Here is a 20,942-nt window from a genome sequence, read left to right on the forward strand (position 1 = left end):
CGTCGCGTCGCATTGTGTAGGTGCAGTCGCTCCAAATTCCACCGAATTTCTCACGTCGCCGCACATTTTTGCTTCCTCTCTCTCTCTCTCTTTCTCTGCTTCTACTCTCTCCGTCTCTGTCGCCACCTGCTTCGCTGCTGCTGCTGCTGCCTGTCCCAACGCCGTGTCACCCCAGCAATTCGTCGTCTGAATAAGCCCTTGGAAAATACGACGTACAGTAGTCCGCATCCCGATTCCGAGTCCGTGGAATGCGCTTGGGTGCCGCCGAGGAACCACTAGTCCACCTTTATTAACCTTGACTGTCTTATCCTCGAGACCGACTTTGCACAAAGCTCCAAGCTACATTCTTCGCCCCGTCTCGCTTTTCTGTTTTATTCTCCGAACCTCTGGAACGAGACATTGAGGAACCGTTATACCGTATCGGTGGCTTGCGACCAGATCTTGTTGCACGCGCAAAAGCGAGACCGCCCCCCGCTGGATAATATAGCGACATTCGGACCCCAATACTTGACTCTTGGCTGAGTTGAGTGTTGCCCGAAGCCAGTCCGCTTTACTACTAAAATGCCCGACGACCCGGTCGACAAGGAGACCAAGCCGGCAGATCCCCTGGCCGAAGCCAATGCGCCCACCAACGCAGAGGATGTCGCCCCGGACGTCCCCGACAATGATGCCGAGGACGAGATCCGCCACCAGTCGGAGCCCATCCAGACCCGACAGGAGCGCCAGGAGATCAAGCGCACCCAGAGCCAGGCCACCGATTTCAGCAATCTAACCCGAACCACATCCAGAGCTTCGATCCCGCAAAAGTCGAAACCGTGGTATAAGCAGCCCAACCCTCTGCGATGGGGTTCTATACCGCCTGTTCCCACGGAGCGACAGGTCTCGAGGGAATACAATGCCGGGTTCCTGAGTCGCTTGACGTTCCAGTGGATGGCGCCACTGATGAATGTGAGTTGCGCTTCTCTGGCCCGGCGCGGAAGATGCCTGCTAACCCGCAAATAGGTCGGCTATAAGCGACAGCTAGAGCCCAATGATATCTGGACTGTTAACCCTGACAGGTCCGCCGAGAAGTTGACAGCCAGATTCCAGGAGTCCTTCAACCGCAGAGTTGAGAAGAAAGAGAAGAACCCCTTAGTATGGGCACTCCACGAAACTTTCTTCCTCGAGTTCTGGATAGGCGGGCTCTGCCAGTTCTGTTCGTCCATCTTCCAGGTCATGTCGCCCTTCACACTGCGCTACCTGATCCAGTTTTCTCAAGATGCCTATGTCGCATCTCAGCGCGGCGAGCCTGCGCCGCACATTGGCGCGGGTGTGGGGCTCGTCATCGGAGTTACCGTCATGCAGCTCTTGCAAAGTATGGGCGTGAATCATTTCATTTACCGTGGTATGATGATTGGTGGGCAAGTCCGTGGTGTTTTGATCGGTACAATTTTCGAAAAGTCCATGATCATCTCCGGGCGCGCGAGAGCCGGCGGCGAAAAAGACGACTAAGAACCCCTCCGAAGAGACTCTGGGAGAAAAGTGCGAAGGCCAGGAGAAGAAGGACGAGAAGAAGGAAAAGAAGAAGGCTAAGGAGGGCAAGGGCCCGGGGAACGATGGAACAGGGTGGAACAACGGGAAAATCGTCAACCTCATGAGTGTTGATACGTACCGTATCGATCAAGCCTCGGCGCTATTCCACATGATCTGGACTGCTCCCATCACCTGCATCGTCACGCTCGTGGTGCTACTCATCAACTTGACATACAGCGCCTTGGCTGGATTTGCTCTGCTGGTCATTGGTGTGCCTGTCTTGACTAGAGCCATCCGCAGTCTCTTCCGGCGGAGAGGTGTCATCAACAAGATTACCGACGAGCGTGTGGGCCTGACACAGGAAATTCTATCTTCAGTCCGGTTTGTCAAATACTTTGGCTGGGAGTCGGCGTTCTTGGAGAGACTCACGGAGATCCGGAACCGGGAGATCCACGCCATTCAGATTCTTTTGGCCATTCGAAATGCCATCAACGCCGTCAGCATGTCGCTTCCTATCTACGCCTCGATGTTGTCGTTCATCGTCTACTCACGCACGCATCCGAACCTCCCGCCAGCCCAGGTTTTCTCGTCTCTTGCGCTGTTCAACGGCCTGCGTATGCCGCTCAACCTGCTACCCCTGGTCATTGGTCAAGTCGTCGACGCGTGGCAGTCCCTTCAACGTTGCGAACAGTTCCTCCTGAGTGAGGAGCAAGAAGACGAGGCCGTCATCAAGCCAGACCTTGAGGTTGCGGTGCAGGTCAACGACGCAAGCTTCACTTGGGAACGCACCACGACTCAGGACCCGGATAAAGCGAAAGCCAACGCGACCAAAAAGGGAAAGACTCCCGCCCCGAGTTCGGACGACACCAGCACTCTCGTGGAGGAACGCGAACCATTCAAGCTACACGGCCTTAACTTCGAGGTCGGACGGAACGAGCTCATTGCCGTTATCGGCGGCGTGGGCAGCGGAAAGACCTCCCTGTTGTCGGCCCTAGCTGGCGACATGCGTAAAACGTCCGGTGAGGTGGTTCTCGGAGCCAACAGGGCTTTCTGCCCTCAGTATGCCTGGATCCAGAATGCTACGCTCCGACAGAACATCTTGTTCGGCAAGGATATGGACCGTCAATGGTATAACGAGGTGATCAAAGCGTAAGTACATATTTGTTGGTTCGAAACTGCCCCTTAAAGACTTTCAAATACTAACCGACTTTTGATATAGTTGCGCACTGCAGCCTGACCTGGACATGCTACCTAATGGCGATGCTACAGAAATCGGTGAAAGGGGTATCACCATCTCTGGTGGACAGAAACAGCGTCTCAACATTGCACGCGCCATCTACTACGACGCTGACATCGTCATCATGGACGATCCGCTCAGTGCCGTTGATGCGCATGTCGGACGTCACATCTTCGATAACGCTATCGCCGGTCTTCTGAAGGACAAGTGCCGAATTCTCGCCACACATCAGCTTTGGGTTCTCAACCGTTGCGATCGCATCATCTGGATGGAAGGAGGCAAGATCCAGGCTGTCGACACTTTCGCTAACCTGATGGCCAATAATCCCGACTTCCAGAAAGTCATGGAGACGACGGCCGTAGAAGAGAAGAAGGAAGATGAAGAAGCAGTGGTTGAAGAGAAGACTGCCGAGACCAAGGACAAGAAGAAGAAGAAACGCGCCCCTGGATTGATGCAGGCTGAGGAACGAGCAGTGGCTAGTGTGCCCTGGTCCGTCTATGGCGACTACGTGCGAGCCGCTGGTTCTATCCTGCTCGCCCCTCTCGTCTTCTTGACTCTCATTACGTCTCAGGGTGCCAACATTGCGACCAGTTTGTGGCTGTCGTACTGGACTTCCGATAAGTTCGGATTCTCCAGTGGTGTTTACATTGGTGTCTACGCGGGTCTTGGCACTATGCAGGCGTTGTTGATGTTTGCTTTCTCGATCGAGTTGACAATTTTCGGAACGACCGCCAGTAAGGCCCTTCTTCGACGAGCTGTGTTCCGGACTCTGAGGGCCCCTATGTCTTTCTTCGACACAACTCCGCTTGGCCGCATTACGAACCGTTTCTCGAGAGACGTCGATGTGATGGACAACAATCTGACGGATGCCATGAGAATGTACTTCTTGACACTGGCCACCATCATCTCGGTCTTTGCCTTGATCATTGCCTTTTTCTACTACTTTGTTATCGCGCTGGTGCCGCTGGCAGTCATCTTTATCCTTGCGGCCTCTTATTACAGATCTTCGGCTCGCGAAGTCAAGCGTTTCGAGTCCGTACTCCGCTCCGTGGTTTTCGCCAAGTTCGGCGAGGGTCTGTCGGGTGTGTCCAGCATCCGCGCATATGGATTGAAGGATAAGTTCGTAGCGGAGCTGCGTCATTCGATAGATGAGATGAACTCGGCCTATTACCTCACCTTCTCGAACCAGCGGTGGCTGTCTATGCGTCTGGATACGATCGGCAACCTGTTGGTGTTTACGACGGGTATCCTTGTCGTCACCGCCCGGTTCTCGGTCAACCCCTCCATCGGTGGCTTGGTCTTGTCCTACATCCTATCGATCGTGCAGATGCTGCAGTTCACCGTGCGGCAGCTAGCCGAGGTGGAAAACGGCATGAACGCCGTGGAACGTCTCCAGTACTACGGTAATCAGCTCGAGCAGGAAGCGCCCGAACACACGGTCGAGGTACGCTCGTCGTGGCCCGAAAAGGGTGAGATCGTCTTTGACAACGTCGAGATGCGATACCGCGCCGATCTGCCGCTAGTGCTCAAGGGCATGAATATGCATGTGATGGGCGGCGAGCGTGTAGGTATTGTTGGTCGCACAGGCGCCGGCAAGTCTTCCATCATGTCGACACTCTTCCGACTCGTGGAGCTCTCGGGTGGCCACATCACCATCGACGGCCTCGACATTTCTACCCTCGGCCTTCACGATCTCCGTTCGCGCCTGGCCATCATTCCCCAGGACCCGACCCTGTTCCGCGGCACCGTGCGCGGCAATCTCGACCCCTTCAACGAGCACACAGATCTGGAGCTTTGGTCGGCGCTCCGTCAGGCCGATCTGGTTCCTCACGACGCCCAACTCGAGGATAAGAAGGACCCGTCGCGCATTAACCTGGATAGCGTGGTCGAGGAAGATGGTCTGAACTTCTCGTTGGGCCAGCGTCAGCTCATGGCCCTCGCCCGCGCTCTCGTGCGTGGCGCGCGCATCATCGTGTGCGACGAGGCCACCTCGTCGGTGGATATGGAGACGGACGACAAGATCCAGGGTACTATCGCGAACGGTTTCCGCGGCTGCACCCTGCTGTGCATCGCGCATCGCTTGCGCACCATCATCGGCTACGACCGCATCTGCGTCATGGACGCCGGCCGCATCGCCGAGCTCGACACGCCCCTGAACCTCTGGAAGAACGAGGACGGCATCTTCCGCAGCATGTGCGATCGCAGCGGGATCCGGTTCGAGGATATCGCTGGGGCCAAGAACGATTTGCCGACGGCCATCGCGCTGGAAGACCAGGGGCCGAGGGAAGGAAGCAGCGGTGAGAAGAAGGACGAGGAGTTGTAAAAAGGGCGGGAAGGAGAACCCTGCTGGTGAGTTTGTTGGAGTTAAATTTGCTGGTCCATGCATCAAAGCATGATATTGGATTTACCAATATACCACATTGTTTGCGGTGATTGGGTATCACATCGGGCCAACCAATAGCAGGCTTTCTGATACGGTTTTGGTTATTATTCATTACCACGGAGTTTTGGGGGTTACTACTACATATTACTTATTATATAAACATGCAAGCGGGGGTCCTGGGCACAACGACGAACGACTACGACGACGGGATATGGCTATAAAGAAGAAAGATGTCATCATGCATATATAACTTCTTGGCATGTTCCCAAGTTGGATACTTCATCAACGACACAATTCGAACGTATAGAGAGAGAGAAAGGGACATATCTGCGTACGTACCGGTCCAGTCTAATCAAATATCAAGATAATACATAACATGAATAATGTACATACAAACGGTCTGTCTCTATGTAACGTGTGCTTAGCGGCTGGAACATGCAAGACGCGCTGACATGTTCGTATTTGGGATCGTAAGACGCGCGTCCACGTACGCTTCGCTGAGTCGACAGATGAATAATGAGGGAAGCTGTGAGACGGCGGGTTCTGCCAACTGGCAGACTGATCTCACTGGCCGAATGCGCAGCTTCATGGACTGTCAAGCTGCTTCTGCCTGGATAAACCCCTGATTTCTATTCATGTGAAGTGGTGTCAAGGGCTGGTCGCGTAATTACACTGTGTGTGTGTGTGTAATCCAGAGATATACACGATCGAACTATATCACGGGAGCCTGTGGACATGTTTGGCATGCCATTATACGGTCCCGAGAAGGCGCTGATGCGGACGAAAGAAAGAAAATGAATAGGACCACCTACCTGCCTTCTGGGCGGTCATCATGTATCGTGGCACCCATGTGTTCGCTCCTCCGTTCTCACCAGGGGCAAAATCTGATCGGCTCCAGCGCTGGTCTTATTCTGTTTCCCCATCCTTGCATGCCCGTCCTCCCTCCCCCTTTTTGTATAGCCGGACCAAGACCTCTAGCTCCTCCTCTCTCCGTATCTACTTCCATATCTTCGCCTCTTTCTCTCGGCTCCATCTTCTCTCCAAATCAACCAAGATCCAAGACTACCCGTAGCTAGCCGCCTCAACGTCCTTACTTGCTCACTCGACCACACCACAATCAAACATTATACCTCGTAGCAGATCAAGCAGTCGGTCAATAAATATTTTCACATACCCTTCCTCCCTTGACCGGGCCGGGGTAGCCTAGCGGTAGTAGTCTTATTCCTATACTTAGAGGCAAGAGGGTTCAACTCCCTCTTCGGTCACTTTTCTTTCTTTTTTTCTTTTCCTTGTCCTCCTCTCTCCGCCGCCCCCTACCCCCTTTTTAGTCACGCTACCTCCTGGTCTTCTTCCCACTGCACACAAACTGCCCGAACGCTATACTGCTCATCCCCATAGCATTCGGGTCGACTTATAATTACTAGTTGCTTTTGTTTGAGCAAAAGCACAGATGAATACCTCAAATCGTTATCCCGCGATCTCCTATTTTTCGGCCAGCCAATCAGCCAACCAACCAACCAACTAACAACCCCTATTATTCTGTAGGCGTCAAAGGCAAGACGAACACACATACACACATACACACACACAGGACAATTAATCCAGCATCATGTTTCTCGCCTAAGCATCATCTATCATAGAGGTAGGCATTTATCAACAGCACCACGCAAACTCCGCGAACCATAACCATTGCCGGGATCAGGGGATTTAGATGTCCAGCAGCAGGGTCACGCCGTCATATTGGGTATATGATCAGAAATGAATCAGAAAATAAGTAGTATTTACTGTAGTGACGACTAACAAAATATGCGATGGGCATAATCAACGATCCAGAACCGGTAACTCCATTCTTGATGCCTCCCCCCTTCCTCTCTCTCTCTTCGAGGTTTACCGATGAAAACAGTAGCAGTGAGTGATCAGGCCATTTGCAGAAATCTAAAGTAGTTTCAATCAAAGAAGAAAACCACCCACCCCCTTCTCCTGGGAAAAGCATGATGCATACGCCTTTTTTTTGCCTGTTTATGCGTTCGGATCCGGACGGAATCGCGGAAAACCCCACAATACCATCCGACCTGATACATTAATTAGATATGTAATAATATAAACCAAAACTCCTTTAGCTCCCCAGACTGCTTAGAACCGATCCCTTGATTGGTCCCACTGCTGGTTGTGAGGCGGCGGGAACTGGCCGGGCGTGTCGTCCAGCAGGTCGTCGAGGAACATGCTCGGGGCTCTTTGGCTGGTGGGGCGCGCCATGTTGACCGAGCCGGTGCTGATGTTGCGGCGCTGGTCAGGACGCGGTGCGAGACCGGGCGACTCGGTTGGGCGACCCAAGCCCCTGGATTCCGGACGCGCCAGGCCACGAGAGTCGGGGCGGCCCACACCGCGGGAGTCAGGCCGGAGATCCGACATGCTGATCGAATTGTGGATAGACTGGCGCGAGCTTTGCTGAGGGGCGCCTTGGCCAGCCGCATAAAAGCCAGAGGGCAAGAAGGTGGACGAGCGGTTTCCGGCTTGGGTGCCGCCGGGAGCAGTCGGGGAGAAGAACAGGTTCGTCTGGCTCGGCGTAGACGAGGGGACGGGGCCGCGGGTCGTCCTACGCACTCCGCGGCCGGCCGTAGCGTTGATAGCGCCCAAGGAGCCTGCCGAGTTTTGGTCCGTGTATTTGTAGAAAGGAGGAGCAGCAGTGTTACTGGCCACGCCGGCGCCGGGAATACCGGCCTTGTCATTGGCCAAATGCTGCGCCAGTGCGGCGCGCTTGACGGATCGGTGCAGGAGACAGGCAACCACGGCACGCCACACCAGGACTGCGACACCAATGGCAGCCAGAATCGATCCTACTATGATGAAGAAGGTGCCCTGGGGAAGTGTCGACTGGCGCATGAAGGGCGCATTGCGTGTGTCCGGGACGGCCGGAGGCGGGTAGCTGTAGGAGCCCGGGAGGGTAGGGAGGGTAGGCATGTTCTTGCCAGGAGAGGTGGTGCTGAGTTTGGGCTTGTTGTCAGCGGTCGTCGGCGATGTGGTTGCCGTCGTCTTCTTTTCGGTGGTCAGAGGGGGCAGGTCGGCCTTCGTGGTAGCATCCGTCTTGGCGTCTGTGGTGGCTTCTGTGGTGGCCGCTGTAGTCGGTTTCGCGTCGGCGGCAGTTGTTGGAGCAGGAGCAGGAGCGTTGTTGGTCGTAGGTTGTTGTTGCGGTTGAGCAACGACGGTAGCGGCCAAGAGCGCGAACGTGGACAGGAGCAGTGCCCGCTTCAAGGAGGGACGTGACCGGGCCATGGCGGCAACAGTCTACGGCGAGTAATGATTTCTGAGACGATATGGATATCGCGTGTTACAGTCACGGACGTCTGAGACGAGCAGACAGGGTCGACCGTGTAATTGGGAATTGGCCAAGGCCTATTCGAATACCGAGTGGTTTTGTGTTGAGCGGGAGTGGGCTCCGGCTCGGGTGGTGTCCTTTTTCTTTTCCTCAGATGCACATTCAAACGGGAGGCGCGACACGGGATGCGACGAGCGAATGAGGGAGCCGAGTTGGGTTCGTCGGATCGTAGTGTTTCAGTATCAAAGAGAGCGTGGCTGAGGCGCAAAGGGAAGAAAGAGTGGGATTATTTATGATGGCATGCTACTGGGCTGGCTAAGGAGTTAGTAGACGACGGCAGCGACCTCAGCGACGTCGCATCGTGTGTTTTTGTCCGGGTTGAGGTGCTTTTCCGCCCGCCGACAGTGTGTGTGTGAATAATGGTGGTGTGTCTCTGTAAGTGGGAGAAGGGGAGGTCGTATGGGTACCGTGTGGTGTGGACTGGAGGGACTGAAGGGACCTGGGAGTGGGCTGGAGTGGACTGACTGCGAGTGGGTTGAGGACTTTGGGGGAGGGAATCAGTGGAATACGACGCATTAAGCCCGAATCAGAAGGGGGAAACGAAGAAAAGGGAGTGGAGCGGCTGTCGAAAGGTCTCAGTTGGTCGTAGTCTCTCCCCGTAATCCGCAATAGCCTAGGTCCTAGGGTCCCAGCGCTACAATCCATCGACAGACTGGCCCCAGTGAGCTGAAGAAGGGTCTCTTTGATTTTTTTCTTCTTTCTTCTTCGGCCGGCGACTAATGTAGCCCTCCAGCCCTCCAGCCCTCCAGACGACCAAGGCACCAGAGGCTAAATTGCTGTTGAACCGCGCCGCCGTTACTCGATTGGGCTGCTCTACCTGCGCCGAGCTGCGAGCTGCGCGCTGCGGCCTGCAAACTGCACCTGCAATCAGCCACCGGTTGGCGACGCTTTGGCAGCTGCTGGCGGTTTACGTTTATGCTGTGAAAGGCTGCACAGCGCTCAAAACGCCCCGGCGCAAGCATCGGCAAAGCACTGGCAACTGGGAAATCAAAACCCCAGGGCAATATCTAGGCATGCTATTCTTGGTGACAGGGCAATTGACCAGCACCGGGCCCGTGTGACTGTTACCCTCATTTTAGCCATCAGCTCATATGCAGGTTGTAAGTAGTCGATCGTCATGGAAAGATGCCAGATGTCATTGCATTCCTATTCATATTCAGACCTTGGAGATTTCAAAAAAGGTATCTTTCTTGTTCGTTGACAATCATCTGACTCGCGAGCGCGAAATAAACAACGGCCTGTTGATTGACTTTTCGCCGTTGCTCCCTGCGACCGTCTGCAAAACATTCCAAGTGAGCACCGATAGGGATGCATCGAGTTCATGCATGTCCAGTGTCCAGTGACGTCGCAATCCAAAACCCCATATGCATTTTCGGGGGTCCTGCATTCAATGGGGGCGCGCCTAAGGTTTATGGGTCCTGCAGCAGCGCGTTTTTTTTTGGTCGGACCCCGGAGCCATTAAGTTCCAGGGCGGTCAAAATTTCCAGCAACTTTCGAGCTGCGAATTCTGCCGGAGGGGCCTGGAAACTGGAATCTGCGTAAGGTCTGTCTATCAATTACTGCTAGGCGCATTTCGACGATACTGCTACGAACAGTAACCGAATTCTCTCCCACGACACCTTCACCACCCAATCCCTCTCTGCCGCCTCCGAGACTTCAATATGGGTGTCGCCAAGAAAACCCGCAAGTTCGCCGCCGTCAAGCGCGTCATCGGCAAGCAGGACGCCCGCCGCCGCGAGAACGCCGCCAAGGGCGAGGAGAAGAACCCCAGAACCCCAAGTCGAAAGCCAAGGCCGAGCTCGTCCGCGAGGTGCCCCAGATGCCCTCGTCCATGTTCTTCCAGGCCAACTCCGCCCTCGTGCCCCCTTACAATGTCCTTGTGTAAGTCTTGGCCCTCCTTCTGGCTTGAGCCGACGATGTCATGCGCCGCCGTCGAGAAAAGAAAACAGCCTTGCTAACCGTGACTTTGTTGAATAGGGATACAAACGTACGAACCGATCTCCTTCGCCTGAAAACCTGCGCCCTACTGACCGAACAATCTTCTAGTTTTTGTCGCATACCATCCAGCGCAAGCTGCCTCTCCGTACGTTCTGCCGAACCCTCTCGAATCCTCGAACCCAAGCAGGAAGAAGCGACTTACGAAGACGGGAAAACTGACAATATGAATAGTTGAATCCATGATGGACGTCCTCCTGGCCAAAGCCAACCCCATCATCAGCGACTGCGTCATGGGCGAGCTCGAGCGCCTCGGCCCCAAGTACCGCCTCGCCCTGCGCATCGCGCGCGACCCCCGCTGGGAGCGCCTGACCTGCGACCACAAGGGCATCTACGCCGACGACTGCATCGTCAACACCGTCATGAAGCACCGCATCTACATCATCGCCACCAACGATAAGGACCTGAAGAACCGCGTGCGACGTAAGTCACTTTTACTACTACCAGTCGGTTCGGTCAGGCGGTTATGCGCTGCTGCTGCTGCTGCTGCCCAGCCAACAGGCCCTCTCTATTTCTCTAAATATACGTGAGCTAACCTTGTACACTTGACAGGCATTCCTGGTGTCCCTATCATGTCGGTAGCCAGGGGTAAATATGTGATTGAGAAACTGCCGGAGGTGACGCATTAAGTCCGTCCCCATTCCGCCGGTAGTATGAAAGTCATCATCATTTGCATAAAGAAGAAACTATGAGGGATTTCGGGGTTCAAGGCGTCTGGGGAGTTCTGTTTCGGCCAAAAGATTTGTCCAGTTTCCTCGAAATGCGGTTTAAGCATGGGAAGAAGCATTGTAACGGCGTTCTGGCATGGGGGACGAAAGATAAAAGCAGCAAAATTGGCACTGGAATTTATTGAATTCACTGGCTGATGGATCATTCTCTATCTATACCATGACCATATTGATAAAACCATAGAAGAAGCCTCTTCAAGAGTGTGAAATATCGAATACCCAATAGTGGTACATTGCTAGTAAAAAAAGCAGAGCCGTGGTCGGTTATGAGTAGTAGTCGCGCGTTGCGCGTATAGACATCGTGATATTATATCCTAGGCGACTGCTCTTGCCCCCATCTCTTGTAGGGGGAAGGCATGTGACCAAATCGGATGGAATGCCGCTTCGGACTTTGGCTATGTACAAAGAGTGTTGCCGAAGCTCTCTTCCCACCATCTCTCTCTCGTTCTTTCTTTCGTCCCCTCCCCCTTATCCCATCCCCTACAACACAAGCCGCTTGTTCTTGAGTAAACTCGAAAGAGTCTCTTCCACGATGCGAAGCGTAGGCCCATCGGCTTGTCTTGTGTTTCCCTCCCAGTCACCCTATGGGGTGATGGGGTATTATCTAATCCATCCTTTGCCGAAAAAACTAGGCTGATCCAGAGCGGTTGACGTAAAGAATCCGAGGACGGTGTTAATCGAGATGAAGAAAAGTCGTCCCCTAGTTGATGTGAGGCGCCCTCGTATCACTCGTCTATTCAGGTCCCATTGCGCGTGTCCTTCTTCGTTGGCGTCCCACCTCCACCTCCATGTCCATGCATCAACGCAAGCTGGGATCCATTGGCATAGTTTCAGCAAGGGCAAAGTCAGTGTTTCTGAGCGCCCCACGAGAGCCTTGCATGCGTCCATTTCCCTGAACGCCGTTCCCTTGTTCTGCTTTCATCAACGCTTTGCTCCTCTGGAGCCGGCAATACAAAACATCTCAGCTCGAGATCAAGAACCGCAAAGTAAAGAAAACGTAGTGTACAAACAGACTTTCTTTTGTTTTCCCCAGGTGAAACAAGCCCTGTGCTTGCGATTCTTGCTGCAGAGGCAAGCAGGATAGTGTTAAAAAGCAAAACCAGCCCTGTATGCATATATACCAAAATTGGAAAACAATTTGCGCAACCCGTACTCCATGCAAAACAAAATGTCGACGTCGGCAAGACGCTGCCAGTGAGGCAAAAGGGACGCAGAAGGGCGCTTGGATAGGGGGAGATCGGAGGAGGGAGCAATTGAGACGATCTAGTATGGTGTTGGAAGTTAAGGTGGAGGGAAGGCTTAGTTGAGGAACCCCTTGCAAGCTGCAGTACCGCAAAGACAAGGGATACGGTCCAGGGCGCCGATTTCTCGCTCAAACTTGTAGTCGTAGGTCAACTCTTCGTCTGTAACTCAATGTCAGTAAGCTGTGGGCAACGTATGAGCATGTGTATGCAGGGCATCGGCTGGACTCACTCTGAGCGATGTCCCGTAGGGCATAGATGACAATTCGCTTGCTTCCTTCCACCTTGATAATCTTGGCCGTACAGTTTGGCATGCAGCTGTGGTTGATGAATCGAGCAATGCCACCCTTCTTCGTCGCATCGATGACGGTGTTGTCGTCAATGCGGAAGAGGTAACTACTGCCAATACCGCTCTTGAGGTATCGATTTTCACGAATCTCTGCAATCTGTTGCCGAACCTCCTCGCCAACATACTCGATAATCATGTCGTCCTTGTTGATATTCTCCATGGTATAAAGACCCCAGTTGTGGATGGCAGACCGGGCGAACTTGACTGGCTTCTTCCGCTTCTTAAGCTGGTTGAATCGCAGAACGTCCGAGTCTTGGCCCAGAGACCGCTTCTGGTCGTTGAGATCGGCCACGAACCGTCGGTTGTTCACACGATTCGCTCGCGAGTTGCCCTTGGCCAAAAGCTTCTCGGCTGCAAGTCGCGCGGCTTCGGCGGCGGAAGCTACCGGATCTTTGCCATTCCTCGCAGCACGGGCTTGCCGTTCTTCCCGTTGCTTCTGGATCTTGAGGTGATGCGGCAGATACTTCGACTTCTCGGAGTTGAGAATCTTCTTGACACCTTCAGTACGGGCACATCCAGTCGAGTTCGGCACATAGTAGCCTTCAATGACCAGCGGCTCATCCTGTTTGTGAGCGGGAGCGTTCAGTTCCCGTACCCGATTGTGTTTCCATATCCAGAGACGCGGGTCACCAATCTCGCTAACAGGGAATTTCTTCCTGAGCTTGGTAAGATCCGGCCCGTCCTTCGGATCCATAGGCAATTCCATCATAGACGGAATGTCCAACTTGAATTTGGCGGGAAGCGCCATTGCCGGAACAATCGCATCAGAGAACCGTTCATCTCGGACGACAGGCTCACTGTCATCCTTCAAAGCTGGCTTAAGGGCCACCTTCTCCGGAACATCGTCTGGTTCCACGGTCTCCTCCTTCTCGGCCTGCTCGAGCGCTTCTTCTACGTAAGCTTCTGCTTGTTGTTGCTTCTTCAGAGCCTCGCGCTCCTCGAAAAGCTGCTTCTTGGTCTTCTTCTTGGTCTTGGGGGCAGCCGGCTTCTTCTTCCCCTTTGCGCCCTTTTCTGTTGGTGGTTGGGCAGTGCTAGGTGTCTGCTCCCGGTCGGCATCGGCATCGGGAATGATAACGTCTGCGACATCGTCCGAAGCAGGGAAATCGGTCTCGAGAGTGCCGATAGTAACACCGAAGAGTTCCTCGTCCGTCTTCTTCTGCCTCTTGATGGCAGCTTCAACTTGTAGATCGAGCTTCCTCTTCTTGGTCCGAATGGGGCCGTCGTTGAGCGCAAAGCTGGCTTCCGTCATCGAATCGTCAAATCCATCTTCGTCCGTGCTCATGCGACTGCGAGGGCGTGATTCGGGCTCCTCCGTATCACGAGCCATAGAGTCCCTAGTCTCCGCCTCGTTTTCTGACGCTTCATCGTCGCTGTCGGGCGCAAGGCGATGGTGTAGGCCACGGAAAGCATTTCGTACCGGGGCTGCTCGTTTGCGACCGAACGGATCGGCAAAGCCGTCGTTCCGCCGCGCCGCAGCCTTTGACTTTCGGATGCGAGGAAGGGCCGTAACGTCCAACCGGGCAGTTCGCCTTTCTATGGGATCTGCTCGAGAATTGGGCGTGCTTACAGGAGTGGGTTCGTCTTCATCGACTATCGTAACGGTTGGGCCCATAAATTCAAGGGGGTCTGGGAGGTTGAGTTTGCGACGCTTAGCGGCGTGATTGGCGGGATCCAGGAAAGTGTTCAGTGTCGGCGCGGCAACCTTGGTGCGAATGTGCCTGATCAGGTGCTCCCTCATCTCGCGGCGCACGATCTGGACAGCTTCAGTTACAGGATCGAAATCCTTGGCTCGTTGTTCTTTCTCTTCCTTCATTACAGCTTCCTCATCCCGGCGTCGAATGTCTCGCTCGGATCGAATTCGGGGCTCGGGGGCGGCCTTTCGCTCGGGTTCGCTTCTTTGGCGCGTATGACCGGCTGTATAATTGGTTGCCGCTGGAGCAGTGCCGTTGACTAGCTCCATGGCCATAGTATAGTTGAAGAATGCGCTTCCGTTCGCTGATCTGTAGCACCTGTAGGCCTCCTCCCGACCTCGCGTATTGTTGGGGAAAACAACGAAATATCCACTTCGGTCAGCACGTATATCCTCGATAAGATACGACTTGAGGCGCTTCTTCATATGTGCAATTGTAGCAGCCATCACCGGGACATTGGCTCCAGAGACGAAGAGATAGGGTTCTGTTCGCAGCTTCTCGGATATTGGTTGTAATTCGATCAAAGACGACTTGGGCTTGTCGGGCATCGCGAAAGAGGAGTGCGGCTCAGGTGTTGACATAGCAGGCTGTCGAAAGGCAGCTGGGCCCCTTGGTGCTGTTGGTGGAGGTCGAGCAAGTCCGTCGAGGGAACCCCTTGGTCGATGCGCCGCCGCCGCCGCAGCTTGAGGAGCAGGTGTACCACGCTGAGAGCGGATCGCGGCGGAGCGTTGCTGCTCCTCCTCCCTGCCTCTCTTCAGGACATTCTCGAGCATGAGGCGGCTCTTCTTACCGTCGCGATCAAAATCTACTTTGATCTGGTTCGACTCGATCCTGCGCCCATTCATGGTCTTGACTGCTCTCCTAGCAGCATCAACGGCAGAGATAGGGGGTCGTCGCCCGGGTTTGGAGTCTCGGTAACGGAACGTAGCAAAGCCAAGATAGGCGCCCGTCTCCGGATGCATCTTGTTGCTACTTTCGGCTATCTCACCGTAGGTACTGAAGCCTTGGGCGATTTTGGAAAAGGCGACCAAGGGGTCGAAGCCGCTGACTACGATTTGCGTTGGAGGACCAGGCCCGATCGAGGTGGCAGAGTCATATGGATACGCCTTCAAGTTGTACGGAGTCTGGCGCAATCTAGCCTTGGCCAGGTGGAAATCGACATTGATGTAGTCGAGCCAACTGCCTTTGGCGAGTCTGGGGTCTGCCGGGGAGCGTCATCTTCCTATTCAGCACAATTCGCATTAGCCAGGATTCTCATTTTTATTTCATTTCACACAAGTCAGATGACGCTCCCCCTCCAGACACTTATAGACATGTATATATATGTAGTGTGGTTTACATACCGAACCGAGATCTGCGTAAACGGGTTTTTGGGGTTTCCTGTCGGTCGAAGACAACTTTTTATCGGTCAACGGATCGTGGGTGCGTTTGATTCCCTTGATCTGGCGGGCCGGGTCGCGGGCCGGGATACGGTCAACGATGCCATGTCGGTGCGCCGACGATGACGATGTGGACGTCGTAGTATGAGAGGCGCTCGTGCCATCTTGGGTTCTGGTGACTTCTGAAAGCTGGGAAGCGCCAGATGTGGTTTGCTGCTTATTGCGTTGCAGGTTGAGCTGGCTGGAGGGCGGGATATGTGAAGAGGATGGGGAAGAGCCTGCATTGGTGAGTGGGGTGAGATTGCTGTTGGAGGCACGCGACGAGAAGTTGTTCAATGAGGCTGATTGGTTGTTGGCACTGAAGACCGAAGAGGTGGTGCTGGCATGCGAACTGGCGGAGCCGACGCCGTTGAGGATATCTCCTTGTGCTGACTCGGTATCATCAGTTGAGATGAGTGGATGCGCGGCATCAGATATGGACAGGTCGGACTTGGCAGGGCCATCGCGTGGACCGAATGTAGAGGGTATCGAGGAAGACATTCTGGGATCGCGGTCGGCAGCGTCTGAAGACGCTCTGGACTTTGCTCGCTCCCGTTCTGTGGCTTTTCTCTGGCAGCGCGAGGGGCGGCAGGGAAAAACTGGGCGAAACTCGCGCCGGTTGCGCTTGGAGCCATATTCTTTTTGGTTCGCGAAACGTGATGTCTGTTTTCTCTACTTCCTCAATCCACCAACCGTCATCATCACTCACAGAGAGAGAAAAGCTAGATGACGCCCTTCATCGAGAACGTAAGCTGGGAGAGGATCGCGATTGAATTTTTTCTTGGGTTGGTCGTGGGGAGGCGGTGGGAAAAGAGGTATGAGAAGACGCGAGATTGTCTTCTCCGGTCCGTCCACGCGACAGAAATGAGATGCAAAGGTGACGTGTGGAGCCCCCCAAAACCAAGGCGACGAAAGTGCTACAATCGGCCCCAGACCGCAGCGCAGCAGATGGCCGGATAGAGTGAAGATAAGTCGTAAATAGGTGTCGCGAGGGAGGAAGCTGACGAAAGCCCCGGTCGAATTGGCAGGTTCCAGGGTGTCCCAAGGGGATTCTTGGGGGAGGTTCAGACTTCAAGAGGTCGGAAGTCGAAGATCGAAGATTGAATTGACACAACCTCTCAAAGAACGGTGATGGAGCCGAAAGCCAAATTAATCTGGGCCAGTGGATTCGCTGGAGATCCCAGACGCTGAAGCAGCCTCTCTACAAGTATTAGGTGCGGACCGGTGTCAGACTCAGGTACTGCGGCCAGCGAAAATGTATGGACGAGGTACAAGCATGCCAGTCCAAAAGACACATGAAAGAAGCAACCTGAACTTCCCTGCTTCTTGCAAGGCTGGCCAATGCGTTCTGTCCACCCCCAGCCACACGTCTAACTTTGGCATTGACTGAGCAACCTCAAGGCTCAGGAAGGCTCAGGCACTGGCATGCAGTTCTGCCACAATCGGGATTGGGGTCTTCGACGATTTGATTCGACGGGATTGTCCAGATGTCCATTTCAAGGCGACAAAAATAGGGGGGAGCGGTAATATTCAATCTGCATGGTCGCGTCATTCTCTTGCCAAGCTTGAGGCCTACCTACCTACAATGCCCCAATGCCGAGATGCATCGATAGAACACTGCATTCAACGTCTGACCCGTTCGTCGTCCAGGACGGGAAAACAAAGATAATCCCGATTGCGACCAAGATCGTACGTAAGGAATTCGGTGGTAAGCACACTATTCGGATAGACAGACATATGGACAATCACTGCATTCGCCCATGGGGCATTCTTCAGGCCACATTAGTTCTTCTACTTTCCGCGTGGGCTGCCAATGTAACAAAACCATGTGTTTGATTGACTGACTCCTGTATCATCAATGCATTACGCTCAGAATTGCAGCGTTCGACACCCCCTTAATGGACACGATGGGATCAGCCTATTTCTATATACAATATAGACTATATTGGTATATTAGTATCATTCAGCAAAAGACATTCAAAATATACCGTTAGCAACGTAGCTGTGTTTACAAGTTTCTCATTCAATGCTGCGGACACTTCGGTATCTGCCAAATTCAATCTAGAAATGGTTGACTGCAAACTGCACTTGATTGTAGTGTTCATCAATGTCAAATCATCAACAGAGACGCATATCTCAACATCATCTCGGCGAATGAGATAGGATACATAGATATTCGGTACCATGGGGACAGAAATATAATACAGCCGCATAACAAACTATACTCGTCAGAACCAATCGGTTCTACACTTGAGCCGTCCATGGACTCTGCAATGAGGACCCAACTGAGCATCATACACGTCCCATCCCAGCCATCAACTCCGAGGCATTCTCGCCATCCATTACCAATGGTTTGTGGTGTTTACCTGCCCAGCAGGCGTCGTCAAACCTTGCCTGTACTACCATATCTTTCCTGAATCATTTGCGAGCCTCCTGCCGCGCCGTTTTCGACGGCGGCGTCCCCGTCATCATCCAGAGAGCCCAGCCCGTGAGAGCAGCCATGGCACCACCGCCGAGTAACATGCCCCTATACGCCTCGATTAGCTCAAGTCCGCTCATAATCGATTCCTTCTGTGCTTTCATCTTGGGACACGAGACACAACCGTATCCCTACTGAAAGATCGAAAACCATCCAGACTAAGACAGCGAAACGTGCTATGATGACCAGAAACAGGCATCAACTGTAAGGCAGGACCAGCCATCTTCTCATACTCGAAGTGATGAGAGAAACACAATAAACCCAGACTTACGTATTCGTCATACCAGACGGCCCACCCCTTCTCTTCATACCGGCTTTCGGTATGGTATCAATAGGTTTCGTACCAAGGTTCTCCTTGTCTGCATAGTATCTCCGGAGAGCCGGCACCGGGCGTTGCGCAAGACCTGCACGGCCCCGTATTGCTCGAAAGCCGGAACGGGTAGCTGCTGTAGTGAAGGGCATCGTGAGGTGGTTTTCAAGAGTGGTTTCTTGAACGAATAAATCGGTATGTTAAAAAACGTTACTATGGTAGCATATAAACTCAGCGCAGGTGTGTATCTGTAATCTCATGAGGTCGCTGCAAGGGGATTTATACATTTCCAATGGAGTCCATTACGCTACAGGCATGTCTTGGTGTTACTGGATGTTGAAGTCACTGTGACGGCATGAGTCCTGAAAGTGGAGCTCCGGCAGTATATAGTAACTTCACCTAGCAAAAGCCACGGCATAAGAGAAGTACTAGTAGGCCAAACTTCAATTCGATGTAACCTGGCTGGCAGTTTATAAATACATAATGAAATCCTGCATCTGGCAGTGGCTGGACGGAATTCCGGCCCAGATGGATCACTGCTCATATGGCATGCTTGCCATGACTACCCAAATCTCATAAAGGGTGATGTCGTGTGTTGTCGTTTAGGAAGCGACATTTGCTTCTGTCAGTCGTACAAGTAAAGTCCCAACAATGAACGCCGATTCCGGTTTAGATGAATACACTTATAACGCCTCGTACACTCGTCCAAATGCAGTTTCGCCTCTCTTTTACTCGGGCATCTGCATCTCGAACTCGTCATCATCTTCCAGAGCCCCGGGAAGTCCGCCACCGACTCCGTCGAGCTCATCCTCATCCTCAGGGCTGAAGATGGACAAGAATGGGACGCGCTCCTTCCACTGCTCGTCTTCGGCAGCCGCCAAAGCCTCCTTGCTGCGAGCAAATCGGGTTGGGGTGATGGTCCTATCCGAGTCGTTGGAAGTGATTGTCTCTGTGCGAGTAAAAACAGGTGCCTTGGGCTTGTATTGGGGCGGGGGTGCCTTGGCCACAGGTCTCTTTGTCTGTTGAGCAAGCACCGATGCAGTTGCGCGGCCTTTGTTGTAGCCAATCGTTGTGCGTGAGTTTGCTTCGATGTGTCGAAGATCCATTGACGTCTTCTTAGCCACGGAAGGCCGAGTCACAAGAGGATGTTTCGTCGTTCGCAGAGATGGAATGAACGAACCCGTGGTTTTCTTAGGAGCAGCCACAGGGACCACGCGGCTTGCCTTGCGCTGCATCGACTTGGTCGTGTCATCCATGGTAAGGGCTCTGGCAGCATTCTTGGACGCAAGCGACGATAGTGGCCTACGGACCACCGATGCCTGACTGGCTGGCCTGCTCTTGATTGATGTCGAATCTGAAGCGACCTGCTTCTTCTTCAAGTGGTCCTTGGTTTCTGGGACGTCTTCGATGGACCAGTCCATATCCTCCATGGCCTCCATGATTTTTCGTTCGCCCTCCTCCAGGGCTTTGCGGTTTTTCTCCTCCAGCTCCTTGTCTGCCTTGGACTTGCCTTCATTGTCAACGGGGTTGTAGTAGTACTGGTAATGGCCCTTGAACAGGTTCTCGGGCTCCAGAGCCTCGAACGTCAATCCGCCATCCGGGAAAACATCCGACTCGTAAGGCAGGTCCTTGGGCTTCGGGGGGCAGTATTCAGGCTCCTCGTCGCTCAAGTCGTCTTCCACTTCTGCGTGGATCTGAAGCTTCTGGACTTCATTCTGCGGTTGCTTCTGCTTAGGTCGAATGGTGCCTGGCGCCTTGACTTGTGACTTCTCTAGATCCTGGATCACACTCTTGACGTTTGTGGGCGGAGCCCCCTTTGGCCTTTGCATTCGTTGTCTTGTTCCCGAGAGCAGGACGAACACGCGGTTCTATATCGACGCGAATTAGTATCCAGTACGTCAAGATGTTTGGTTTGGGACCAGGTTCGGGGATGACGTACCACATGGCGTGACGAAATTCGATTTATCCATTCCTTTAAGGCCTTTGGAAGTGCCCATGACATTCTCGTTTCCCTTTGTACGGTTGCCATTGCCCAGGACGCTCTTAGCACCCCCGAGAACATGGCTGGCGTTCTCGTCGTTCAGCGGGATCTTGACGGGTGTCTTGGGGTAACGAGACCCAGCAGGTCGGTTGGCCTGCTGCTGCTTGAGTGCCGCCCCATTGTGGTGATGGGCCACCAGGTTCTCTTGGTCGCGTGCAACCAACATCTTCTCGCAATCGACG

General features: G+C 53.6%; 6 protein-coding genes across 6 annotated transcripts; 2 read left to right on the forward strand and 4 right to left on the reverse strand.

Annotated features, from left to right (window-relative positions):
- Positions 1-561: 561 nt before the first annotated feature.
- PG997_013941 (ATP-binding cassette transporter protein) lies at positions 562-5,072 on the forward strand (the record flags this gene model as incomplete). The annotated part of the gene is made up of 4 exons (XM_066818255.1): positions 562-948; positions 1,003-1,404; positions 1,469-2,661; positions 2,732-5,072. 4 exons carry the CDS (start codon positions 562-564, stop codon positions 5,070-5,072), a joined length of 4,323 nt encoding a protein of 1,440 aa, XP_066663947.1.
- A 2,193-nt stretch (positions 5,073-7,265) lies between these two features.
- On the reverse strand, positions 7,266-8,405 carry PG997_013942 (proteinrelated to CSI2 protein; the record flags this gene model as incomplete). Its single annotated transcript, XM_066818256.1, has 1 exon — positions 7,266-8,405. The coding sequence occupies one exon, from the start codon at positions 8,403-8,405 to the stop codon at positions 7,266-7,268; it is 1,140 nt and encodes a 379-aa protein (XP_066663948.1).
- Positions 8,406-10,169: 1,764 nt separating this feature from the next.
- On the forward strand, positions 10,170-11,132 carry PG997_013943 (uncharacterized protein; the record flags this gene model as incomplete). Its single annotated transcript, XM_066818257.1, has 4 exons — positions 10,170-10,393; positions 10,486-10,595; positions 10,678-10,926; positions 11,056-11,132. 4 exons carry the CDS (start codon positions 10,170-10,172, stop codon positions 11,130-11,132), a joined length of 660 nt encoding a protein of 219 aa, XP_066663949.1.
- A 1,398-nt stretch (positions 11,133-12,530) lies between these two features.
- PG997_013944 (uncharacterized protein) lies at positions 12,531-16,566 on the reverse strand (the record flags this gene model as incomplete). Its single annotated transcript, XM_066818258.1, has 3 exons — positions 12,531-12,634; positions 12,705-15,713; positions 15,861-16,566. Coding segments are annotated over 3 exons (3,819 nt in total), but the record flags the coding sequence as incomplete, so codon positions are not given.
- Positions 16,567-18,348: 1,782 nt separating this feature from the next.
- PG997_013945 (uncharacterized protein) lies at positions 18,349-18,871 on the reverse strand (the record flags this gene model as incomplete). The annotated part of the gene is made up of 2 exons (XM_066818259.1): positions 18,349-18,457; positions 18,681-18,871. The coding sequence occupies 2 exons, from the start codon at positions 18,869-18,871 to the stop codon at positions 18,349-18,351; spliced, it is 300 nt and encodes a 99-aa protein (XP_066663951.1).
- A 576-nt stretch (positions 18,872-19,447) lies between these two features.
- On the reverse strand, positions 19,448-20,926 carry PG997_013946 (uncharacterized protein; the record flags this gene model as incomplete). The annotated part of the gene is made up of 2 exons (XM_066818260.1): positions 19,448-20,587; positions 20,639-20,926. 2 exons carry the CDS (start codon positions 20,924-20,926, stop codon positions 19,448-19,450), a joined length of 1,428 nt encoding a protein of 475 aa, XP_066663952.1.
- Positions 20,927-20,942: the final 16 nt, after the last annotated feature.

The sequence above is a fragment of the Apiospora hydei genome (assembly GCF_038363865.1).
Source record: "Apiospora hydei strain CBS 114990 chromosome Unknown utg000009l_segment0_segment0, whole genome shotgun sequence".
Classification (NCBI taxonomy): domain Eukaryota; kingdom Fungi; phylum Ascomycota; class Sordariomycetes; order Amphisphaeriales; family Apiosporaceae; genus Apiospora; species Apiospora hydei.